Below are 25,669 nucleotides of genomic sequence, written 5' to 3'. Positions count from 1 at the left end.
CATGACTTTTTCCCTCCAAATCTTATTTTTGAATATTTAAAGATATGAGCTTGAATGAACTTGATCTTGAATGAATCTTGCATATTGATTTCTTTTACTTGAATCCATGTTGTAAACCCTTAAATCAAATGAACAACTAAACAAATTAGCCATGTAGGATTTCCATAGGGAATGATCAACAAAAAGCCAACCTAAAGTTGACCTTTGTTGACCAAAATCAAATTTGAGACTGGTTTCCAAAGATCGATGTCATGTGCAATCCTTAGTAACCAAAGACCATAATCCAAGACTTAGGGTTCCACAATACTCTAGTCTAAGAGATGCATCTCCGAATCCAATTGTATCACCAAGACTCCATAGGTTGGATCCCCAAAGAAACCCTAGCTCAGTGTTAAGCATAAATAACAAGGACATTAGAATCAATGATGCTTGTCTGAAAATGTAATTGCAAATGAATGACATAAATGAAAATGGCATGAGCATAAAGATGAATTAAGGATCAAGAGCTAAATGAGAAGTGAAAAGAAGTAGGGAAAATTTTGGGGTATGACAAGTAAGTCGCAACTTTGTCATTAATATGGAGGTAATGAAATCTCATATATTGATTATTTCACTCTCAATTATAAATCATTTTGGATATTTGGATCACCACTTTAACTTCATCATTATGTTTGATCCCATAGGTGTTTTGACATTCCTCACCAAGAATCAAGTTAGACTCTTCAATCATTCTGTTGTTTTGATATCCTGGCGGATCTTCGAAGACAGATAATATGAAGTTTTTCTCACATATTTATTTCAGATTGGCAACAAGTTCCTACCAAAATTCCTTACAGTGTTTCCGCCACTATTTATGTTTCTGTTTGAACTCAAGTCTCACCCTCTCTCACACAGCCATACCAACTGAACTCAATACAAAATCGAAAGTAAGATGGTCGAGCAAACTTTCATCATGATCAAGCCCGATGGCGTTCAAAGAGGCCTCGTTAGTGAGATTATTAGTAGGTTTGAGAAGAAGGGTTTCTACTTGAAAGGTTTGAAATTTGTGAGTGTGGAGTGTGATTTTGCTGAGAAACACTATGCAGATTTGTCTGCAAAGCCTTTCTTTAGCAGTTTGTTGGATTACATTATCTATGGCCCTGTTGTTGCCATGATCTGGGAGGGTAAGAATATTGTGACAATCTGAAGAAAGATAATCGGTGCCAGAAACTCTACTCAATGCCTGAAACTATCTGTGGTGACTTTGCTATCGACATTGGGTCGAGGTGTCTGTGAAAATGCATAGCTGAAGATTGGAGTTGCCGGTAAGATGCTTAGCTTCAGCAGGTTTCACAAAACGCAACATTCAATCTTGGTCTGAACCTAGAATTCAATCTTGGGCTTAAGATTTTCCTTTGTGGTTTTACAATTGCTTTTTGGACTAGACCATTTTTTCCAGCTAGTTTCTTTTTAGGTTCAAGAATAATTAACATAAAAAGAAATCATTATATCTTGTATATTTTAGTGATTGCTTGATGTAATTAAAACTGGTTGTTGTGAAATGGTTAAAATAGTTCAATTAATTAGTTAGTTAGAAATTAGTTTAGTTTTAGTTACTCAATTAGTTCGACAGTATCACAATGTACACATTTATTCATCCTTTTCAATACATTTTTTACTATGTTACAACATGAGTATTCATATGCTTTTTATCCCTCATGTGAATGTGATATTTATCTATCTCATCCAAGGATTCTCAACAACTGCCATATATTTGGTGTTGATCCTAATAGATTCTTACAAATTTGGGAAATTTTATATCGCCTCATATTGTTGTATTATTGTGTCCTAATTTTTATCACGAAGTTCTTAAATAATACATCCAAACATTACACAATATCTGAAACACAAATCAAAAGAAATACCCTCTCCACCAATCCTAAAGACATAGCCTATAAGAACAAAGTGTTTAAATATATCACCATTCCTAAAAACATAGCCTATAAGAACAAAGTGTTTAAATATACTCACTTTAATCTTTATACATTCACTTTGAATTTGAATTTGTTTGAATACTTGTACTTCATAAACAAAATCTATTTAAAATTTAAATTTATTGAGCACATATCAATAAAAAAAATAGGAGTCATATTATGACACTGATTTTCTTACACCTTATGACACCCGAGTTTATACTACAAAGTAAAAAATATTTGGCACGTATTCTCATATAATAAATTATTAAAAAATACAAAATATACATTAAATATTAGAAAAATACGGTGTATGTGTCAAAAGTGGGTGTCAAGATAGTCTTTCTCTTTATTTATACAAGAGAAAGATAAAAATCAATATGATTGTTTTTCTATTAGAAAAGCTATCTTAACACCCACTTTTGATATACACCGTATTTTTCTAGTATTTAATATATATTTTATATTTTTTAATAATTTATTATATGAGAGTACGTGCCAAATATTTTTTACTTTATAGTATAAACTTATGTGTGATAAGGTGTAAGAAAATCAGCGTAATAATATGATTCCTGATAAATAAAATGCATTAAAATTTTCTAAAATCACATTAGCTTTAGGAAGGCAATCAATTTCCCTCTTTAGCTCATTATCGGATCATAATAACCGTTTTACCATCTTCCACCAACAATATTACAACAACTTCCTTTCTCACCACAAATCAAAATCCTCCACGTGTCAAACTTTTCCCGCCAAAAACCAAAACGAAACCATAGCTACTATGTAACTAACACCAGTAACTAACTTGATTTTCAGAGTTACAATGGCTTCCATCACCTCCACCACCACCTTCACCATCACACTGTTAACATTCTCTCTCCTCCTCTCCCTCTCCTCCTCCCACCCTTCCTCCACCATTCTCGACGCCGCCGAAATCCTTTCTACCTCTGGTTTCGAAGCCATGGCACTCAACCTCGAACTCGCTTCTCAAACTCTCCTCGCTCGCCGCCAATCTCGCTCCTTAACCGTTTTTGCTCCGACTAACTTCGCCTTCAATCAGATCCCTCAGCTTCCTCTCTCTCTCCTCCGTTACCATCTCCTCCCTAACGCTTTCTCTCTCCATAGCCTCAGATCTCTCCCTTACGGCGCCAACATCGCCACTCTCCTCCCCGGTCACTCCCTCACCGTCACAACCTCAAACCGTAGACTCTCCATCAACAACGTTACCGTTAATCCAACGCCTTTACTCGCTGACGGTTATCTCGTTATTTTTCAAACGGATACTTTCTTCGATCCTTATTTCCAGGTTCCTCGTCCTTCCTCCGGCGCTTGTTTTTCCGCAAGAAAGAGTGCCGAAAGGAACAGAGACGGTTTTGGATCTAAGCGGTTAATCTCCGATTCGTTGACATTTTCTTTCATGGAAGCTAGCAGTGCTTTGAGATCGAGAGGCTTCTCTAATATGGCGTCGTTTCTCGATATGCAGTTTCTAGGTCTTAAAGAACGTCCTGATCAGTTAACACTGTTTGCGCCGATGGATGAAGCTATGGCGAGCCACATGGGAAACATAACAGAGTATTCCGATATTGTTCGCCGTCATCTCGTGCCTTGTAAGATCATGTGGAACCATTTGGTTACGTTGGAGGAAGGAACGTTGATCTGGACTTATCAGAGAGGATTCACATTGAATGTTACTAAAACTCATGCTAGTAGTGACTTGTTTTTGCTTAATAATGGAGTTCCGGTGATTTTCCCTGATTTGTATAACAGTGATTGGCTTGTTATTCATGGAATCGGAGATATTCTTTTGGATACCACGAGTACAGAAGATACGGTTCAGCATGCAGAATCGTCTTTGTCTAAGTTTGATCATCATCATCACAAAAATCATCATCATCACAATCGTGTGTACAATCCTGCAGAACATTCCCACTTCTCTGCATTTCATTAGGTGATTAATTCCTGACTATATTTTTTCTTGTCATTTTAGTTTTAGATTCCGAATTTGGTTTGTCATTCCATTTTACACTCGCAAGCACGATTATATGATATAGTATTGATTAGAAAAGAATAAGAATGTTCTGATGTTAACCGGTTACCATGCTATGGCGTTGTGTGCACTATTATTGCTTCTGCTATCAATTTGTTATTGTCAGATTCATTTTTTTTTTGACACAGTTATTATCAGATTTTTTTAACTATAAAAACTGTTATGAATTTGATTAGAGCCTCTTAATAGATTTTCTTGTTACTAAAACTCGATAGATTTTGACCATTTATGCTTTCAAGTAGATATAAATTTAATTTCAAAATTTATGTAATTTCAAAATATTGATATTTGCCCCATAGTAGCAACGTAAATCTAGTTGCAATTTCATAGATGCTATTGTAGATTTAAAATAGTTTTTTCATATACTTTTATTTTATGAAGATATGAAACTTACGAAGAATGCAATTTCAGATACTAAATTATACTGAATCTACAAAACTACAATTGCAACTTCAGATGCAATTTCAGATACTAAATTATACTGAATCTACAAAACTACAATTGCTTCAGATGCAATTTCAGATACTAAATTATACTGAATCTACAAAACTACAATTGCAACTTCAGATGCAATTTCAGATACTAAATTATACTGAATCTACAAAACCACAATTGCAACTTCAGATGCAATTTCAGATACTAAATTATACTGAATCTACAAAACTACAATTGCAACTTCAGATGCAATTGCAATTTAAAATCATCTCATGCACTATCAATATTATTCATATATAATAAACTATTTTTAGACAAAGTAGTTATCTTACACCTAAGAAAGGAGTATATATGTTGTGTATCACCATTTTTATTTAAATGAGATACCATTTTTATTTTATTTTGTTAGGTTAAAAAAATGAGAGAAGAGAAATATAAAGAAAAACTGAGAAATGTTGGTTTGGCTGGGAAAATAACAAATATATCTCTAAAATTTATAATTATTTTTTATGATTACGATATATACTATGAATCTATGATTCGAGTCCTTGCCAAAAGTGTAAATTATATTTTACGTTTATGGTTAAATATATACCTCAAAATGTATAATCTTAATGCATAAGAAAGCGTATCTATCATAGTAATCTACATGACTTCGAAATTTAGCCTTTTGTTTTTACACTTGAGTTGCACTTCCCTCAAACAAATTGTGCGATTAAATCATATTTTACTACTAATAGATAGAACTTGTATTTCCCATAACATGACTTCTAGTATTTTGATGAACATTTTCTTTTACTTATCTAAATCAGGGACCTCAAGTTCAAACACCACCATTCAGTAAAACGCGCTTGAAAACAATAAAGTTTTAACAAGAACCAACTCGAACTAAATGAACACAGAAACATATGCTTATAAGGTAGATGAGAATTGTCAATTGCTTTCAACTAATTAATTAAAAACAGATAAGGCGGTAGAAAGAAAATAGTTTGAAGGAAAAATAAAGCAACACAAAGACAGTCGCAGATCTTCCGGCTTCGGTTGGATAATTAAGAGGGCACAAAGAGTTATGAAGTGGACAAAGTCCACCTTTTCTAGTTGAAATCCATAGCAAAAAATAGCTTAAAATGCCCTATTTGTTGAGTATCTTAGATTCCTCGCTTCACAATCAGGGCCAGAGATCCAAAGAAATCTTATCAATGCTGCAAAAATATAAAAATGTCAAATTCTGGGAGTAGAAATTAATGGGTTTTTTCAAACAATGACTTCAGAAACTATGATATACCCTATTCTTTCTCTTACAATAATTCATTTTTCTACAACAATATCCTGCTATAGCTCTATAACTAACGACTATTCAAAACAACAAAAACCAAAACTTATCTTAAAAATACCTCAGGCTCAGTAGGTTTGACTTCATCAGCTTTTATGCTGTCCTCACCTGCAGGAGAGCATTAACTTTTAGAGCCTCTTTATAGTAGGTCTAGTTTTAAGTGTATAAACCAAATAACAAGAGCTTAATTATGCAGTAACTAGGAGTGATTCATATGACCCGCTCTTGAAATAATACGACTTTGGTTTCCCAGATATATTATATCCAAGAGCAGGCAGTTTCTTACTTTCTATTCATCATGTTTTCAATCACAGATAGCAGAAAATAACAATCTATTTAAATTCTGCTACGCTACAGTACTATAGCTATACTACAGCCACTATTTACAATATTTTGTACTAAATCACATTAGTAAAAACAAGTGCTAGTCATTATCCCTTACCTCCATCCTCGGGCAAATCAGAGGTCCAGAGGGTCAGGTTGTCTCTCAACAACTGCATGATCAAAGTGCTGTCCTTGTATGACTCTTCACTCAAGGTATCCAACTCCGCAATCGCCTCATCAAAAGCTTGTTTGGCCAAATGGCAAGCCCTGTAAGTTTTAGTAATGACATTGAGACAAGAGCTAGAAACAAAAGTAATGGACATAGTATGAGAAATGTTGAAAACCAATTACTTACCTTTCAGGAGAGTTCATAATCTCATAATAAAAGACAGAGAAGTTGAGTGCAAGTCCAAGACGGATTGGATGTGTTGATGGAAGATCAGTGTTTGCAGTGGCTGAAGCAGCCTAATAATAAAAACAATTGAGAAAATCAAGCAAAAACACAATATAAATATAGATAATATCAGAAATAGTTCATCATTGAACCCACTTAGTTCTGAAATACAAGAGATCAAACACACCTCATATCCTTTAAGTGACTGCTCAGCAGCCTCTTTCCTTTCTTGGTCAGTCTTGAACTCAGCAAGATACCGGAAATAATCACCTTTCCTGCATCAAAAGAAACATAAGGAAATCAGGGGTGAAGAGCTAAAATATGTGTGAGCCAGTAAGAGATGTCATATGATATCACATAAGGATGAGCAGAATATGCTGAAGAGTATGCGATTACGTTATAATATCTCAATATTATCTTAGAGTATCTTAAATTATCTTCTGAGTCAGTTTTCATATTTCTTAGTTCTTATCATGATTTCTTCACTATTTGATTATAATAAGAAACTAAGTAAACAAGGGCTAGTGTTTAGTCTTTTGTATGTAGTTGGGTCTAACTCAACCCTACAAAATCAGTTGGTAGAGTGAGAACTGCCCCCACTTAAACACATGTTCAGGCCATACATTATTCGATGTGGAACTCTTAACAGTATAATATCATATCATCAATTGTATAAACCTATAATATATAACTAATTACAATTCAAATACTATCTCAAACCCTAAATCTTCAACAGAAAATAAACTCACAAATCCAGTCAGTAACTCATTCATAAGATGGGGACTCCTTGTAGAGCCGTGACTAACTATGCAAGCCAAGTTTAAAAAAACAGTCATACAGATTCTATGTTGTCAGATCTGTGATATCTTTAAATCCAAAAAGACTAATATATCTACTAAAAGGAAAAAAGTATTTCATATAGAAGACAAGACAGGTAAAACTAATGGCCAAAAGGTAAGAGAGGATTTCAATCAATAAAATTAGTACAGAATCAGTGTAGCAACATGACTCACATCTTATGATAGAAAACATTAGCTTCTGCCGAGGTGGAAGAAGGAACCAAGTGCTGATCTATAATAGTCAGAATGTCACCGCAAATTTTTGAGAGTTCCTCCTCGACCTTCTGGCAGTAGTTCTTGATCAATTTAACATTGTGTTCATTACCCTTCGACTCTTCCTTCTGCTCAATTGATGACATAATACGCCATGAGGCTCTTCGTGCACCAATGACATTTTTATATCCAACTGAGAGGAGGTTCCTCTCTTCCACAGTTAGTTCAACATCAAGTTTCGCAACTTTCTTCATACATTCAACCATTTCTGCATAATGAAAACAAATTTTCAGAATGGCCCACAATATGAATTGAAAATTATAAACAGTTTCCAACATGAATTTACTCATAGTCACCGTGCATTATGTCATCAATTACATCAACTATTAAATTTCTTACCAACATCTGAGATTACTCACTCTACCAAATCACTCAATTTAAAAGATCCAATGTTGTTCCATATCTAAGCATCAAATCAAACAAGTAACACCAAAATCCAACATAATGACACAACAATAAACACAGCTAGAAGTGAAATCTAAACTAATTCAAATCAATGTGATACATACCCAAATCTAAAAATCCAATCTAGAAACTAACCGATCCATAAACAATGATAAATACCCAAATCTAAAAATCAAATCCTTTGAATCTCAACACACATTTCAAACTAATTCAAAGAAAAGCAACAATGCAGATCACAGCAAACAGATCTAGAACAATGTCAGCATAAAAACATAAACCTAATTAAAAAACGACAAAGTAAAGAGCATACCTTCATATCTCTCAGCCTGTTCAGAAAGCTTGGCCATGTAAACCTGGGTCTCTCTCTCTTTCTCGGCGGACATTGTGTCGTTTCAGAGAGAGATCGCAAAAAGTGAGAGAAAGCTGAAAGGGGGCGAGGAAGAGGAACAATAAGAAATGAGATGATGCGAGAGAGAAGGAAGAGAAGGGTGAAGTGGTTATATAGTGGTTGGAATATCGAGCTTGTTACAAGGGTCAAAGAAAGACTGAAATCTGAACCGTTGGATCTAATTGTTTGAAAGAGGAAGCGCGGAAATCGTGATGGGTATTAAAGGCGAGTGGGAGAGAGATAACATTGCTTATATATGTAAATAATAACTTTTGGACGTACTACAAAGTACTAGTACTGTTTGTTTTTATTGTTTGAATCAATCCTTTTAACACTAATATTATTGTCTATTTCTTCCCTATTACCACGTAATTTAGTAATAATAAATAAGTTTATAATCTTTTGATTGTAAATATTCATTTTCTTTTTTTATTATTATATTTTTAATATATATATATATATATATATATATATATATATATATATATATATATATATATATTAAAAAAAATTGATTTTAATCACTAAAGTTAAAATTTGTAGGAAAATTTGCAGGAAACCTGTGAATGTTTTTGCAAATTTTAATTTTAGAGACTAAAAACAAATGAAATTCAACATATAAGGACTTTATCCAAAAAAAAATACAAGGACGAAAAACAAAATACGGCAACTTATAGGATTAAAAAAATTATTTAAGCCTAATAAATATCTGAAAATAAAATACATATTGGACAGATATAGTTTCATGGTCCACCAATTTTATAGTAAGTATGTAACACGTAGCGGACTTGGGTGTAAAAGAGTCTAATTACGTGGTGAACATGTGATTCAGCCTGACCCAATACTCATCGGTTATGATTTGTGGGAGAACATGTTAAGTCACATATTAGGAAAGTAATTGAAATCAGCTCAAATCTCATAGACTAATTATACCCCCTTATTATGGGGTATGAGTCACTTTACATGCTCCTTCTATAAGGTTAAAGTGAGGGGTATGTTGTCAGATTCATAGGCACTAGAATCGATCTTCTCGACGGCTCTTGGATCAAGTAATTGAGCCTATAAATACCCTAGACAACTTGGTAATTCCCTCACTCATTTACAGATCAGAACACAAAGTCCTCTTGCGCATCTCACCACAGGCAAGGTAACTCATATGTACTCATCGTAAGTACAATTGACACCCACCGTGGGGGCCGATAAAACTAACATGAATCATCCGACAATGGGGAAATGAGGCACCACCACAACAACAGTGATGATCATGGAGTCATAGCGAAGATGCAGGCTATTATGAAAGAACTACGTCACTATAATGAAACCCTGCAAGACATTATTTTGCATCTTCGGCAATAGGCATTTGGTTTGCCAATGTATAAACTTTCTTTAAAATGTTTTGTTAGCATCTTCCCACAAAGAGAAGAAGCCTTAAAGGGGGCACCCTATTGTCAATACAACTGTGATTATATTTTATCGGCTCCACAGGGACAGATGTGTTTTCGAAAATCGTTCAATAGTTTCTATGATTTTAAGGATGGTTTGTAAAAGTTTGTTTCTATATAAAATTGGAATGAAATAACGTAAATTGAATTTGGTGTTAATAGTTAAGGAAACTTGTTCGGGGGTTTAATTTCATCGACGTATCCTCATATATGATTGTTATTAATAATATACAATTATAATCAGCTATTAATATTACACCTGCCGCTATGCGTTGTAACTTATGTCTAAGTCAACAACGTAAAGTCAACCGTGTTACCCAATAGACAACTTAATAGCCTATTAACCATCAAGTTTCGATAGTTTATGTGGATGTTAAACTTAAATCTATATCTAAAGTTTAGCATATAGCAGATGAAAAGCTTGGATCTAGAAATGACAAGTATCTCTTGATATCGAATCAAAACCATGAAAATGTGTTTTAGGTATCTAATCCAAAACAAGCATTAAACATGAAGAATTTGAAGGTGTGAAAAACACAAGAAATGGGGGTTTCAATTGGGTTTACAAGCAAAGGTTTTTTCTAAAACAAGAACACACCACTAAATAGTTAATAACAAAGAGATAAAAACACAAGTATTTTATCCTGGTTCGCTTGAAAACCAAAGATATTCCAATCCACCCGCCAAAGTGATTTTGCCTTATACACAAGGACTTAATCCACTATAATCAACATATTATAATAATCACAAAGAATACCCTTCTTTGTCTTCTCAAGGATCCAACTATACCCTAGTCTCCTTAAGGACTCACAAAGAATAACCTTCTTTGTCTTCTCAAGGATAACCTCCTTAAGGAATCAAACAAATAATTTGAATAATATTTTATGTGTTAGAAGATGCTTCTATACAAGCAGATTTTACACAAATAATAAGCAAACACTTAAAGAAAAATTGTACAAAAGAATGATAGCTTTTCACAAATAAATAGACTTGTCAAAATAATGTATCACCGACAACTTTTCTTCAAGTCTCCAAGTCTCACTTATATAGAATAAGAAGAAGACCGTTGGAGGACAAAATAGGGAAAGCTCATAGAGCGGTTGTCCACTGTTGGATGGTGAAAGGAGTGATATTGTGTATTATTATTCGCCCACAAAATCAGTGACAGGTGTGATGTATAGTACTGTCCTTTGCCCACAAAATTAGGTAGTGGAAAGGATATTTGATTTGTACTATGTACTATTTGATAATGTTCCCATTTGATATTATCTCCAGGTTCATTGGCTTCTGATGAAAGTTGATGAAACATGAAATAAAGAAACATAAAGTTGGATTCAGAAACTTCAGAATCTTCTATCAGAACCTTGACAGCGTCAGTAGTCTGGCTTGAGATCTTCAGTATCTTCAGAATCTTCAAAGTCTTCAGAATCTATAGTCAGAACCTTGATAACCTTAATCGTCTGCCTTGAGATCTTCAGAATCTTTAGCTATGTAATATAACTTCAGAAGCTTGACAGGGATTTTTTTATGTTAGCAGAAGAAGCCCAAGGCTATAGAATTATTGATACAATAGCAGATTCTTGTTCTTGGTAAATCGAAAATTTGCCTATGTCCTATTTATTATAAATATTTCTATTAGGAATATTTTTGTCCTGTTTATTCCTAATAAACACCGAATTTGCTTTCAAACAATTTGATTTCTGTCCCCAATATTTTTTTGCTCTTTCCAATTCATGTATTTATTAGGAATATCTGATTTATTCCTAAATTATTCCTAAACCTCTATGTTGTTTATTCCTAATAAATACATTCTTCATAAGTTTGGTGATCAGAGTCACGTTCAGAAGCACGAATTGAGAGAACATTACAACAACAACATAGTGTCTCCTCAAAAGCTTCTCAGGAGTGAATCAACACATAAGCAGAAAGATCATTGTAACAACAATATTGAACATCTTTAAGAACTTCTAATAGCTTTCGCATAAGCAAATTTGGAAATCATTGTTCGGAAATTGATGATGTTGCACGTCATGTATTCAGAATCAGAACTGGTTGTTAAAGCTACACAATAACAAACCGTTAGGGTACCAAAATTGTTCTCACACAAATACAACATTGTTATCTTCAAAACTCAAGGTATAGATGCAGAACAAAATCTTATTCTAACAATCTCCCCCTTTTTTATGATGACAAAACATGTATTTTGATGAACATTTTTGTACAAGGTAATCACAGAAGAATACATCTTACAGAAGCACAAATATTCTCTTGAGATGTATAATCCTAAAAAGATAAAATCATAATGAAATAACACTTTCCTGATTAACCTTTTTGAAGTACCAGAGTAAATATTTAATTAGAATCTGGTTTATCTTCAGAAGTTAATTAATGTTTTCCATAGCACTGGTTTGATTAACATCAACATTCAGATGAGCTTCACTTCAGAAGCTTGGTTGAGTTCTTTCTAAAGAATCTTTAGAGCTAGTAGTCGTCAGTCAGAACTTGAAATCTGGTTCTTTTTTAAACTCTTTTTTTAGAGCTTGATTGCCCAGTACCCAATGTTCTAAGTTCAGAACATGGATAAGAATTCCTTGAATTCTCAGTCATCAGTGTGAAGGTTTACAGACTTGTTAACTTGTATTCTGATCTTTGAAACTTCATAAGAACTTCTGATGTTTAAACATAACCATTATGATTTTTGAACATAACCCTGCAAATCATTTAACAAACTATTCTTAGAAGTAGTTGTTAGCAGAAAATATTAATCAATGTTTGGGTTCTTAGTTAAGGACTTTAGGTATATCAAAATATTTACACCTTCCCTTTAGATATGTTTCTCCCCCTTTGTCATCAATCAAAAAGACATAAAAATATGAAAGAAATAATGAGAAACACCAAAACAGTTTTCATTGATAAGCCAAAAGGCAGAGAAATACACCTAACTTTAAAAATAAAAATAAATAAATAAAGTTTTAAGAAACTAAATGGTCATGGGTTCTGAGGAGGAAACGGAGGAAGTCTGGATAGAATCAATTGAAACATCATGTCCTGTTTGTCCAGGCGCTCTTTGAACAACGCATTATCAACTTTGATTTCCTGTGCATCAGGAATATCTCCAGATGAAGTTCCAGCAGGAGGTTGAGAAATAAAAGCTTTAACTTGTTGAGTCTCAGAAACGAAAATATGTACAAAAACTTATTCCATTACGCAATCCTGATGTCCAGAAACAACTTCAAATTCCTGAACGACTACCTCTTCCACCATTTCTTGAGTAACTTCCTTGACTTCGAGAGCAGGAAGACATAACTGGGAGTTTTGTAACTTCCAGATTTCCATTAAGGGAATAAACCCAAAACGGAAGTTTCTTTCAGAAACTTTATACCCGAAATTCTTCAGCATAGAGATCTTGGAATTAACCCATCTTCTGTAAGCTTCCTAAGCAGAACCACTTTTTGCCGAATTTGCTGAAAAATGACTGATTATCATTGCTTCATGCAGACGTATTCTCGATTCTTATTCAAACTTCCTCAGAATCATACCAATATTCAGAGAGGGTTTGGGATAGCTAATAGTGAGGTCAATTTTTATTTCATCAAGATCAGGGCCAAAAACTGATGGAAATAAGGGGATAGTGATTGGAGGTGATTCAGAGTCAGATATAACTAGTTCGGGTTTGAAATTAAACATGCCCTTAGGAGTGCCTTCATGCACATAGCCACCAGAAACTCTTGAAGGATATGTTCTGGTGGTTGTTGAATTTGGATTTTCTTGTTTGGGGAGCAGAAACAAATGGTGGTGGAGTGGGTGTAGTTTGTAAATGTGAAGGAGATGGTGGTGATGGTATCTATTAATGTTGTTGTTGATGTGACAAAGTTTCGTAAACTTGAGGAGTTTCTATAATAAGTTCTATAATGGGTGATTTAGGAGATAGTGGAAGTAAAATGGGTTCATAGGTTTTGGAAATGATTGGAATGGGTTGAGAAGTATGAGGATGATGGATTGGTAAGATCCTTCCACAAACCACAAAATCTGAAGTAATGGGAGTGCTAGCTTCAGGAAGCTTACTAGAAGCAGTGTCAAAAGCTCTTGAATAGTGATGGACAACTCCAGATGTATCCTTTAGAAGCATGGATTTTAGCGTTCACTGAGAGGTACCTCATCTTTATCCAGAAGGACATCGACTTTCTTCTTCTTCTTCTAAGGCCTTGAAGATCCTTCTCATCTACATTCCTTATTTCTCTTCCCATGAACATCTTAATATGTTTTAGGTAGATTGAAAGGATTCACCAATGGATCAATTCCATCCTTCTGATAGCTTTCCATATAGTACTATAGAACCTCTAGAGGATCAATCTGAGTGAAGATGTGGAAGTTGTCTATTGGAGTCCTCTTTCCACAGATATCATCCTTAGAAGGAATGAATTATGGTCAAATAACCCTAGAAATGAGACCCATGCTCTTCAGATTCTTCCCCTAGAATATCTTTCCAGCATCCTTCACAAGTTCATTGGTCAAGCCACTTACTAGAAGGTCATCTACTAGACCATTCTCAACAAGTTGATTTATAGAGAAATTCACTTTCTTGCTTAGCAAACAATAGAGCTCGCCTAGCAAAGTTCACGCACAATCACAAACATTTGTTATGGTACTTGTTTTAATTCAAATAAAACATAACATATTCAATAGAAGGCTACTTCAAACATGTTTTCTAAAAGGGTACTCAAAGTGTTTGAAAACTTGGACATTCTCGTGTACTTAGAGAAAATGAACAACATGTCCAAGCTCATTTAATTTTTCCATGGCATTGTTATCAAAATGATAAAAAAAACAAATAAATTGTTCAACGGAAAATTATAGTAGAAAGGAATAATAGAAAAACAAATAACAATTCAGAGTTTTGGATGACAGAGTACAATAACAACTTAATCATCACTTTTGTTTGTCGTCTCTTCACTCTCATCATCTACTTCTTGACTTTCACTTTTTTTCTTCTTCCTCAACAACTTCAACATTAACATTACCTCCTCTACTTCCACTTTCATCACCACCCATACCTTATGAGTAAAATGGACTTCCTATAGGCCAATGAAGACAGCTAATGAAATCCTCTTGGGCATTGCTCATAAGTAGAATGTGGATTATGTATCCTTACTTGCAACCATTTCACATAATCATTAATAGAAAGCATACATATGTGATAAGCATCACTAATGTATCAGCTATGTGAAAAATAGTTTTTCTCATATCCATGGCATTAAAATTTGCCATTCCATCTTGATGCTCAAAGGCTGAGTAGGTGGAATTTATGGTGGTTATTGTGTTATTCTTTGCTGAACCATGTAATGGCTAAAAACAAAGTCACCATAAAGCTTTGAAGTCATATGGAGATGGTAATGGTCTAGGATATCCATATTATATTACTTACACAATCTTCTCTAAAAATGTTTTTTCAAAAGATTGTTGATAACATTATGTTTTTGATAAATTGTGGCATTTTAAACCACATAACCGTACTTTAAAACCGTCACAATTTGCACCGGTTAAAAATACCTTAGTTTTTGAAAAAGTATCAGGTGTAACCGATTGCACCTTTTCTGGTAAATGGTTACACACTCGAAAATTGCAAATTTTCATGAAAAATCTGATTCCAATGTTTTGCAACTCTCATACATCAAACATGACAATGTTTCATGAATATACACTCTTTTAGAAGGGTATATTGCATGTATATCTACATGTAGTTTCAGTTTTCAAAATAGATACTCTTAGACACAACTTTTATATTTCAAAAGATATTCCTTAATATACAACTTTCACATCTAATAATCCAAACAAGTTTCGAAACTTTCAAATATGAAACTTTCTGCATGAACTTTCATACATACTCATTAAAGTTTCATTCATATTATTTTGAGCACTTAGGTGTGTATGTTTGGATTGTGATAAATAGAAAGAGAATACAAATTAATACATAATAGATTTAAGAGCTATAACTTCTGTTACAAACTCAGATTTGTATATACCTTGTTGTCTAGAATTGTTGGAAATAAGAGAGTGAAAAAGAAATGGTTGTTTTCTTTTTTCACTTGTGTTGCTTATGTTAAAAGATTGTACAATTGGTCTTTATTGAAGACTTGTACAAAGATCTAACATAGTGAAAAATCTCTCAGAGGGAGTGAAGGGACTGAAGTACTCTCGGATTACGAGGGGAACCAGTATACATCGTTGTGTTCTTTTACTTCCTGCATTTATTTTTTTGCATATTTACTTTCATATATATTCTGAAAAATAACAAAACCAGTGCTAACGTTTCAAATCGAGAAAAGTCCAATAAATCTAATTTACCCCCCTCTTAGAGACCACACATAAACCAACAATTAACATCAAAGCAGATTATTGGTAACTTGCTCCTTAGATCCAGATGATGGCTTTTGTAAATTGTGTTTTCAGATATGATGCTCTAATCAAGAAAGTCGAAAAATTCTTGAGAAAGGAATGGACAAAAGAAATGAGTAAAAAAGAAGCACAAAGAAGGAAGGTTACTTGCTTTGAATACAGAGAAAAATGACATGTTAAAAGTGAATGCCCTACACTTCAAAAGAAAAATAAATTCAAGAGCAAGAAGAACAAAGGGCCAAAGAAAATATATGTAACATGTAATGACAATGAAATAAGTTTATCTTTAGAGGAAGATCATGCAAGAAAGGCATTGATGACATCACATCATTCAAGTGATGAAGAACACGAGGTTAGTGATTATGAAATTGATGATAGACCTTCATATGATGAATTACAAAGTGCTTTTAATGAACTATATGATGAATTTTTGAAAATTTATGTAAAATGTTCAAATCAAAAGAAAACTATTTTAAAACTAGAAAGTATGACTAATGACACAAAAGTGAAATTATAAGAAGTCCAAAATTCTATAAGCAATAAATGTCAAGATCATGAATCCAAAATTATTGAATTAAACCAAGTGATCAAGAAATATGAAAAAAAGTCAAATTGGTTTAGAAAATGCGCTAAGTAGTCAAATATATTCAAGTAATAAATGTGGACTTGACTTTTCTAACTTTGATAAATCTAGTACAAGTCAAACTATCTTTGTAAAGGCTACTAGTAAATTCAACAATAAGGAATCAATAGAATTACATGTTATAGATCATCATAAAATACCTTAGACAAAAATAACTTTTATGTCAACTAGTAAAGGACCCGTGCGTTCGCACGGGTCGCGCAAGTGCAATAATTTATTTTAAAAAAATTAAAATATAAATATATATTTTTTTGTTTATATATATATATATATATATATATATATATATATATATGGTTGGATCAACGTACACAAATTTATTGCATAAGAGTTTTTTTTAATTTAATGGATGTTAAATGATCAATAAATGGGTTCAAAAAATTTCCACAAATAACTTTTTCCAGTTTGGGACATAATAAAGTAAAACATTATTAATTTATAGTAATATAATTTGCTTAATTTTTTTGTATACTATATTAAGGAAATAATCAAAAAATATAATACAAAAATATTTTTACAATTTATTGATATATTGATATATAATAAACATTCCTACAAAATTAACTTCATACTTAACAACTTCATACTTAAACTCATTCTGGTGCTAAAAAGTTCATAAAATATATTTCAATATCAAATTTCCGAAAATTCTAATTAAGAAGATGATTTTATCTTTAATTTCTTGGATGGTTTGGGGCCTGATAATTGCGTAGCGCCAGACGCTTCAAAATCAACTTCTTCACCCTTGTCAGCAATTACAACATCCTTAGCCGGAGTCATTAGAATGATTGATTTTGGATCATTTTCACCAGATGCAGATAATGTTTGCTTGCAATATAAAAAATTAATTGTCAGATATAAAATGAATTATAATAATACAATATTTATCATAGAAAATTATTATGTTAACAAATGAAGATACTTACTGCGGAAGTTTCCAAATTTTCTTTGTTTGGGACCAACTTTGCATATTCAGTTTTAGACTAATTCTGCACATTGAAACATCAAATATTTATTATACTTGTTAAATGTTTAAATAATACATGAATTAAGTGAATATTATACGTCTTCTACTATGTAGTCATTTTCAATCTCTTTAACAAAGGCTTCATCATCACAAAGCTTCCAAACAAACGCTTGGGAAAACGTTGGCTGCACCTTAACTCTAAAAGCCATTTTCTTATTCAACAGCATTTCAAGCTCATCAGGATAAACCATTGGATCATCTTCTCCATTCTAATGGAAAAATAAAATATCAACCATGAGTGATAATCTGAACTTTACAACTCGATAAACTATTAACATTTTAACTTATGTATAACAATGTACCTCCACCATAGAGTTATGCATAAATTCAGCAGTCATTCCAAGTATAGCAGCACATTCGGAATCCCAGAATACAAATCGATATTTTGATTCACCATTGCTAACATATATCTCAATCTTGTACCTATAGTATTTTAAACGAAGAAAATAATATGATTAATAACAAATCCATTACCAAATTTATTTGCAATTCATCTAGATTATATGTACCTTGGTATAGGCTGTTCGACTTTTTGCCCACATGAACATTCATAAGCTTTTTCAGGATTAGGTGCCTTCGAAGAACACCTTGTGCAGCCATAATAAAACCATCCATACTTTGAGACAAGAAATTTCAATGTGGTTGCTACAGTAACACATAAAGTTTCCTAAAAGCAAATAAAAAATAATATTAATTTCAAAAAGCAAACAATATAATTGTAATAGTAAAGATAAATTCGGCTCTATAGTATTCAACTTACATGTTTGATTTTGCAGAACTGACTTAAGGACATACATTTCGCATTATGAACAAACCTTTCTACTGGCGAATACTGAGAACCATCAGACCAATTAGAAAGAGATTTTGCAGATTGAGTAGACTTCTCATTCTGTTCATTAGTAGGCAACCTATAGAAATAAGATTGTTTTTGAAATTAAAAATCATGTATAATAATCTGAATATAAATAAATAAATAAAATCCATACTTAGACATAAAATCTTGAATTTCAGGGATGTCTTCATTTATCAACAATTTGGAACCACTCTGTCATACGGTGAACTGACTTGGGGTGTTTTGCTTTTTATCGCAATGTCGCGGATAGCAAGAGTCGCCACCGACTTTTCTTTTATCCAATAAGGAAAGGTGGAAAAGAACAGGAAAGACCTCAATAGATTTTGGGTTCGGGAGGTACATTATACAAAGGGAAGGTGTTAGCACCCTTTGTATCCATGGTTATCCATGGGCTCTTAATTACTGGATCACTTATATTTTTGTCTGAAAAGTGTCGGTGAATTGCTTAAAAAATGTTTGAAAGAGAGTTTAACTTTGTAATGATTCTCGTATGAATGTATACAAAGTCTTTATCTCATTTGATTTTGAAAATGGTTTAGAAAAATATAACTCGGTAATGATTCTAGTATGAATGTATACCAAGTGGTGATTTTCTAGGATTTGTAAAGTGTAAAGTGTGAGGGGTGGAAAATGTTTTAGGTTATGATCCAGTAATTGAGAGTTATACCTTCCTGAGGTCGTTATGGGCATTTCCTATCCTTATGAGGGTAAAACTGTCCTTACTATTGAGAAGTAAGTAATCTTACCCTTTGGATGTTTAAGGGTCACCGTAGGGTCATCGATAGGTCATTGAAGGCAACAGTTGTAAGGATACCTTAGCATTCGAAGGGACGATCATCATCTAACCGTAGGCTACACCGAAGGGTCATCGAGGGACAAAATCGTATTTTCGAAGGCAACATCCGAGGGACCATGATTTATTTTATGATGATTTAATCGAAGGGTCTTTGCTAAGTGTATCCCTACATTCGCGGGACATGACCGTAATACCGTAATATCGTAAGGCAAAAGAGAGGTCCAAGATCACATATTTAAAGGCCATATTTTAAAGTCAATTAGGTGATTAGGATGAATCTCCACATTAAAATCAATACATTAAAATTAATACATGAAAATTAATACATTAAAATTAACACATTAAAATTAATTAAGCAATTTAAGGTGAGTCCCCACAAGGGTATCCCACAAATAAAGTGGAAGACCTAACGACAATCTTTTCCTGGGACATGTGAACCTTGGCAAAATTCAGCAAACGGGTTAGAATACCAAATCGGGGTGTAATCGAAGATTACACCGCAAAAGAAAATACAGCAGCATGAATGTCAGGCAAAACAGTGCATAATTAACATATAATAGATCAGATACGCATAGGACATAACAAACAAAATATTAGCGACTGTCCCGTTCGCCTCTGCCTCGCCTAGCGAGGGCCTAGCGAATGCTCGCTACATGCTCGCTTAGCGATGTGCTAGCGAGCGGCTGCGGGTTTTGAATTTCAGAACAGTATGACTTCAACCTGCGGCATGGCTTATGGCATCCAACACATAATTATACGGTTCAACATTCACAATATTCAGGCACACTTAAATTCACATGCAAAACCTCAAATATGTTTATGAATTCAATTATAATATCACATGCAAGTTAAGAACATAAAGCGGTATCACATGCAAATTAAGAAAATAAAGCGATAATAGTAATGCAAACCTGTTTGCAATCGAATTGCAACCTTGAATTGGCGAGCCGGATTGAGTTGGGCGGTGGTAGCTTCGGAGCGGAGGAGCGGTCTTCAGGGTTTCTAAAGTAGCCTCCAGGGTTTTTGTGCCAGGGTTTTCGTCTGTCTCCCTCTGTTTTTCGTCCTCCCTTTCATTACTGAAGTGCTGGTATTTATAATGCCCTTTTTCATGACCTAATGGGCTCAGAACGAAGCCCGAAATTTTTTGTTGTCTGTCAGCCTCGCTAGGCGAGCTGGTAGCGAACGTTTGCTTCACTAGGCGAGCGTGTAGCGAACGTTCGCTAGGCGAGCGTGTAGCGAACAGGCCAGTTTGGGCCATTTTCTAGATTGGGCCATTCGTGAGCTGGGCCTTTGTCCCTTTAAGATCAGTGCCATAAAATGAGTCGGAATGCCCCTGAAAAATGTCTTGAAATATTAATGGGCAAATTTTGGGGTATGACAGCTGCCCCTGTTCAATATTCTTGAACCGAGAGAGTTAGGATGGCGTGCATGCCATTCGTGGTCTGGAGGTGGAAGATTATTGAACACTAGAATGCCCCCAAAAATTTGCACTTGTCAATTAGTCTTGACGGAGATGGGCTTAAAGATGCCATCCAGGAAGTTTGATGAGGAGATTTCCAGATTGTGTCGTACGTTAGACGATATCTGGAGACATGGGTGTCACACCGGGTCGTACATCAGACCGTATAGTGAGTCATCCATTATGCTGTCGACTTCGTCGGGGAGTCGGAGTATGCTATATACTGCTGGGGATAAGGGATCAGAATGGATCATACACTGGACCGTATCTGAATACCAGAGTGAGTTGTTCGTTAGGCAGATGACTTTGCCGAGGATGAAAAATCAGAATGGATCGTACGCTAGATCGTCTCTGAGTTGAAGATCCAAATGGGTCTTATGATAGACTGTATTGGAGTTGCAGGATGAGCCGTCCATTAGGCTGAATCTGATGATAAAAGGGGGTAGTCGTACACTAGACTACACTTCAGAAATGTACCGTACACTAGGTAGCATCTGAGGAGACGAAGGTCTAATTGGGTCGTACATTAGACCGTATCTGAGCAGAATGAGCCGTCCATTAGGCTGAATCTGATGATAAAAGGGGGTAGTCGTACACTAGACTACACTTCAGAAATGTACCGTACACTAGGCAGCATCTGAGGAGACGAAGGTCTAATTGGGTCGTACATTAGACCGTATCTGAGCAGAATGAGCCGTCCATTAGGCTGAATCTGATGATAAAAGGGGGTAGTCGTACACTAGACTACACTTCAGAAATGTATCGTACACTAGGTAGCATCTGAGGAGACGAAGGTCTAATTGGGTCGTACATTAGACCGTATCTGAGCAGAATGAGTCGTCCATTAGGCTGAATCTGATGATAAAAAGGGGGTAGTCGTACACTAGACTACACTTCAGAAATGTACCGTACACTAGGTAGCATCGAAGGTCAAATTGGGTCGTACATTAGACCGTATCTGAGCAGAATGAGCCGTCCATTAGGCTGAATCTGATGATAAAAAAGGGGGTAGTCGTACACTAGACTACACTTCAGAAATGTACCGTACACTAGGTAGCATCTGAGGAGACGAAGGTCTAATTGGGTCGTACATTAGACCGTATCTGAGCAGAATGAGCCGTCCATTAGGCTGAATCTGATGATAAAAGGGGGTAGTCGTACACTAGACTACACTTCAGAAATGTACCATACACTAGGTAGCATCTGAGGAGACGAAGGTCTAATTGGGTCGTACATTAGACCGTATCTGAGCAGAATGAGTCGTCCATTAGGCTGAATCTGATGATAAAAGGGGGTAGTCGTACACTAGACTACACTTCAGAAATGTACCGTACACTAGGTAGCATCTGAGGAGACGAATGTCTAATTGGGTCGTACATTAGACCGTATCTGGGCAGAATGAGCCGTCCATTAGGCTGAATCTGATGATAAAAGGGGGTAGTCGTACACTAGACTACACTTCAGAAATGTACCGTACACTAGGTAGCATCTGAGGAGACGAAGGTCTAATTGGGTCGTACATTAGACCGTATCTGAGCAACATCTGGTCTAACTTGGTCGTACATTAGACTGTATCTGAGTAGAATCCGAGGACTTGAAGGTCTAACTTGGTCGTACATTAGACTGTCACTGAGCAGAATCTGGTCTAACTTGGTCGTACATTAGACTGTATCTGAGCAGAATCCGAGGACTTGACGGTCTAACTTGGTCGCACATTAGACTGTCACTGAGCAGAATCTGGTCTAACTTGGTCGCACATTAGACTGTATCTGGGCAGAATCCGAGGACTTGACGGTCTAACTTGGTCGCACATTAGACTGTCACTGAGCAGAATCTGGTCTAACTTGGTCGTACATTAGACTATATCTGGGCAGAATCCGAGGACTTGACGGTCTAACTTGGTCGCACATTAGACTGTCACTGAGCAGAATCTGGTCTAACTTGGTCGTACATTAGACTATATCTGGGCAGAATCCGAGGACTTGACGGTCTAACTTGGTCGCACATTAGACTGTCACTGAGCAGAATCTGGTCTAACTTGGTCGTACATTAGACTGTATCTGAGCAGAATCCGAGGACTTGACGGTCTAACTTGGTCGCACATTAGACTGTCACTGAGCAGAATCTGACTTGAAGGTCTAACTTGGTCGTACATTAGACTGTATCTGAGCAGAATCCGAGGACTTGACGGTCTAACTTGGTCGCACATTAGACTGTCACTGAGCAGAATCTGGTCTAACTTGGTCGTACATTAGACTGTATCTGAGCAGAATCCGAGGACTTGACGGTCTAACTTGGTCGCACATTAGACTGTCACTGAGCAGAATCTGGTCTAACTTGGTCGTACATTAGACTATATCTGGGCAGAATCCGAGGACTGGACGGTCTAACTTGGTCGTACATTAGACTGTCACTGAGCAGTATCTGACTTGAAGGTCTAACTTGGTCGTACATTAGACTGTATCTGAGCAGAATCCGAGGACTTGACGGTCTAACTTGGTCGCACATTAGACTGTCACTGAGCAGAATCTGAGGACTCGAGGGTCTAACTTGGTCGTACATTAGACTGTCACTGAGCAGAATCTGAGGACTCGAAGGTCTAACTTGGTCGTACATTAGACTGTATTTGAGTGGTTGAAGGTCAGAATGGATCGTATGCTAGATCGTATCTGAGTTGTTGAAGGTCAGAATGGATCGTATGCTAGATCGTATCTGAGTTGTTGAAGGTCAGAATGGATCGTATGCTAGATCGTATCTGAGTTGTTGAAGGTCAGAATGGATCGTACGCTAGATCGTATCTGAGTTGTTGAAGGAGTCATATGTTGAGCTGAATCAGAATGAACCGTACGCTAGGCTATATCTGCTAGTATTTGTATATGTTGTATTTGCAATGAATGTCTGGGATGTACTTATAAATGCCATCGTTAGGAGGATGTCAGAATGAATGTTGACATGGAGTATATCTGAAAGATATATCTGAAGAAGAAAGTAGTCGTGCGCTAGACTACACCTCGGAATGTGCCGTGCGCTAGGCAGTATCTGAGGGATATAGTTAAATCTTGAATGTAATAGGTGAGGATGTCCGTCTGAATGGACCTTTGTTTTGACTGTGGCGAGAGGATGATTAACCTGAAAAATAAAGTTAGCTTCATGCCATGTCATGATGCATGAGATGCAAATGTTGTATGCATGCGTGTGCTGTGAAATGATGCAATGAGTGAATTATGCGTCTGGAATAAATGAGAGCATTGTATACATGTATATGTTATGAAATGATGTAATGTATATGATGCGGAATGAAAATTGTATGTAGGTATGTGATGTGAAATGATGCAATGTATATGATGCGGAATGAAACGTTCTTCCAGAGGACTCTACTGGGGAAATAAATCTCAGTCTTCTGGTCGGAGATATTTGTATTGATGACCCTTCCTTAGCTAGGGGTATTTGACTTTTATCTGATGGCAGAGATATTTAACCGAGCCTGGCTGAGGGTAGAAGAGATGACCAGTATGTCTGATGATGCGACCTTTGCTGGGAAATAGCTGGTTCTTGTTGGGGAATAGAATTAGCAACGGATTCATTGGAAAGCATGATTAGCCCTTCTCCTCGATCCTGAAGTCTAGTAGTAATTGCTATTACTATTCTAGGCATGCATTTTTGGTAAACACTGATCATATTCAAATGCATAAATCAATTCAAAGTAAATCAATGGACGTTTACGCAAACAAAACAGAGAAAGTAAAACAAAAGCATTTTTTTTGGAAATGAAATTGTATTGATTTTGAAAGAGGGCCTATAAATAGGCGATTTGAGTACAAGGAGACAGAAATCCTAGTAAGAGGAAATTGTCAAGAGAACAAAGAGAAGCTATGAGGAAAAAAAAACCTGTTGATTTTAACTCCACTACTGTCATTATGTCTTCAAGCATCTCATCTCCTGCTGTCGGATAGAAGTGATTGGCTTGTTCAGTCCCTTGAGCTTGGTTGAAGCAGACAGAGAACGGGGCATAGTCATACGCTTTAATCCCTAATTTTTGCCTGGACCGCCTTTTCAGGTTTTCAGTCCACCGGGATACCCTTTTTTGCTCAAGCCGCCTTTTCAGGTTTTCGACTTGCCGGGTGTACGTCTTTATATGTTTATCCCTAATTTTTGCCCGAACCCTTTTGGTTCGCCGGGATGCCCTTACTTTTGCCTAGGTACGTCGACCTAGCAGGTCTCTCTTATGCGTAGTATTTTTTAACTATGTCAGCGTTCACAGGATGCGGGAAGTCTTCGCCATCCATTGTAGCAAGCATCATGGCTCCACCAGAGAATATCTTCTTAACCATAAATGGCCCTTCGTATGTGGGAGTCCATTTACCTCTGGGATCATCTTGCGGTAGAATGATACGCTTGATCACCAAGTCGCCAATTTGATATACCTGTCTCTGGACCTTTTTGTTAAATGCCTGGATCATGCGTTTCTGATATATCTGCCTATGACAAACAGCCGCGAATCTCTTCAATCAAATTCATCTGATCGAGTCGGGTCTGAATCCGTTCATCTTCATCTAAGCCTGCCTCTTTCATGATTCTTAGAGAGGGAATCTGAACTTCCACTGGTAAGATGACTTCCATTCCATAGACTAAAGAGAACGGAGTTGCCCCTGTCGAAGTGCGG

At 35.5% G+C, this 25,669-nt stretch overlaps 2 protein-coding genes across 2 annotated transcripts; one reads left to right on the top strand and one right to left on the bottom strand.

The window, feature by feature from the left end:
• Positions 1-2,700: 2,700 nt before the first annotated feature.
• On the top strand, positions 2,701-4,053 carry LOC127119646 (putative fasciclin-like arabinogalactan protein 20). Its single transcript, XM_051049918.1, has one exon. The coding sequence runs from the start codon at positions 2,776-2,778 to the stop codon at positions 3,898-3,900; it is 1,125 nt and encodes a 374-aa protein (XP_050905875.1). The 5' UTR covers positions 2,701-2,775; the 3' UTR covers positions 3,901-4,053.
• Positions 4,054-5,323: 1,270 nt separating this feature from the next.
• On the bottom strand, positions 5,324-8,570 carry LOC127119647 (14-3-3-like protein GF14 iota). The gene is made up of 7 exons (XM_051049919.1): positions 8,313-8,570; positions 7,499-7,805; positions 6,673-6,760; positions 6,447-6,556; positions 6,210-6,358; positions 5,829-5,875; positions 5,324-5,636 (listed from the first exon to the last, which is right to left on the bottom strand). Exons 1-7 carry the CDS (start codon positions 8,383-8,385, stop codon positions 5,631-5,633), a joined length of 780 nt encoding a protein of 259 aa, XP_050905876.1. The 5' UTR covers positions 8,386-8,570; the 3' UTR covers positions 5,324-5,630.
• Positions 8,571-25,669: the final 17,099 nt, after the last annotated feature.

The sequence above is a fragment of the Lathyrus oleraceus genome, chromosome 2 (assembly GCF_024323335.1).
Source record: "Lathyrus oleraceus cultivar Zhongwan6 chromosome 2, CAAS_Psat_ZW6_1.0, whole genome shotgun sequence".
Taxonomy (NCBI): domain Eukaryota; kingdom Viridiplantae; phylum Streptophyta; class Magnoliopsida; order Fabales; family Fabaceae; genus Lathyrus; species Lathyrus oleraceus.
Note: the sequence above shows the minus strand (reverse complement) of the source record. Positions and strands in the feature narration are given on the sequence as shown.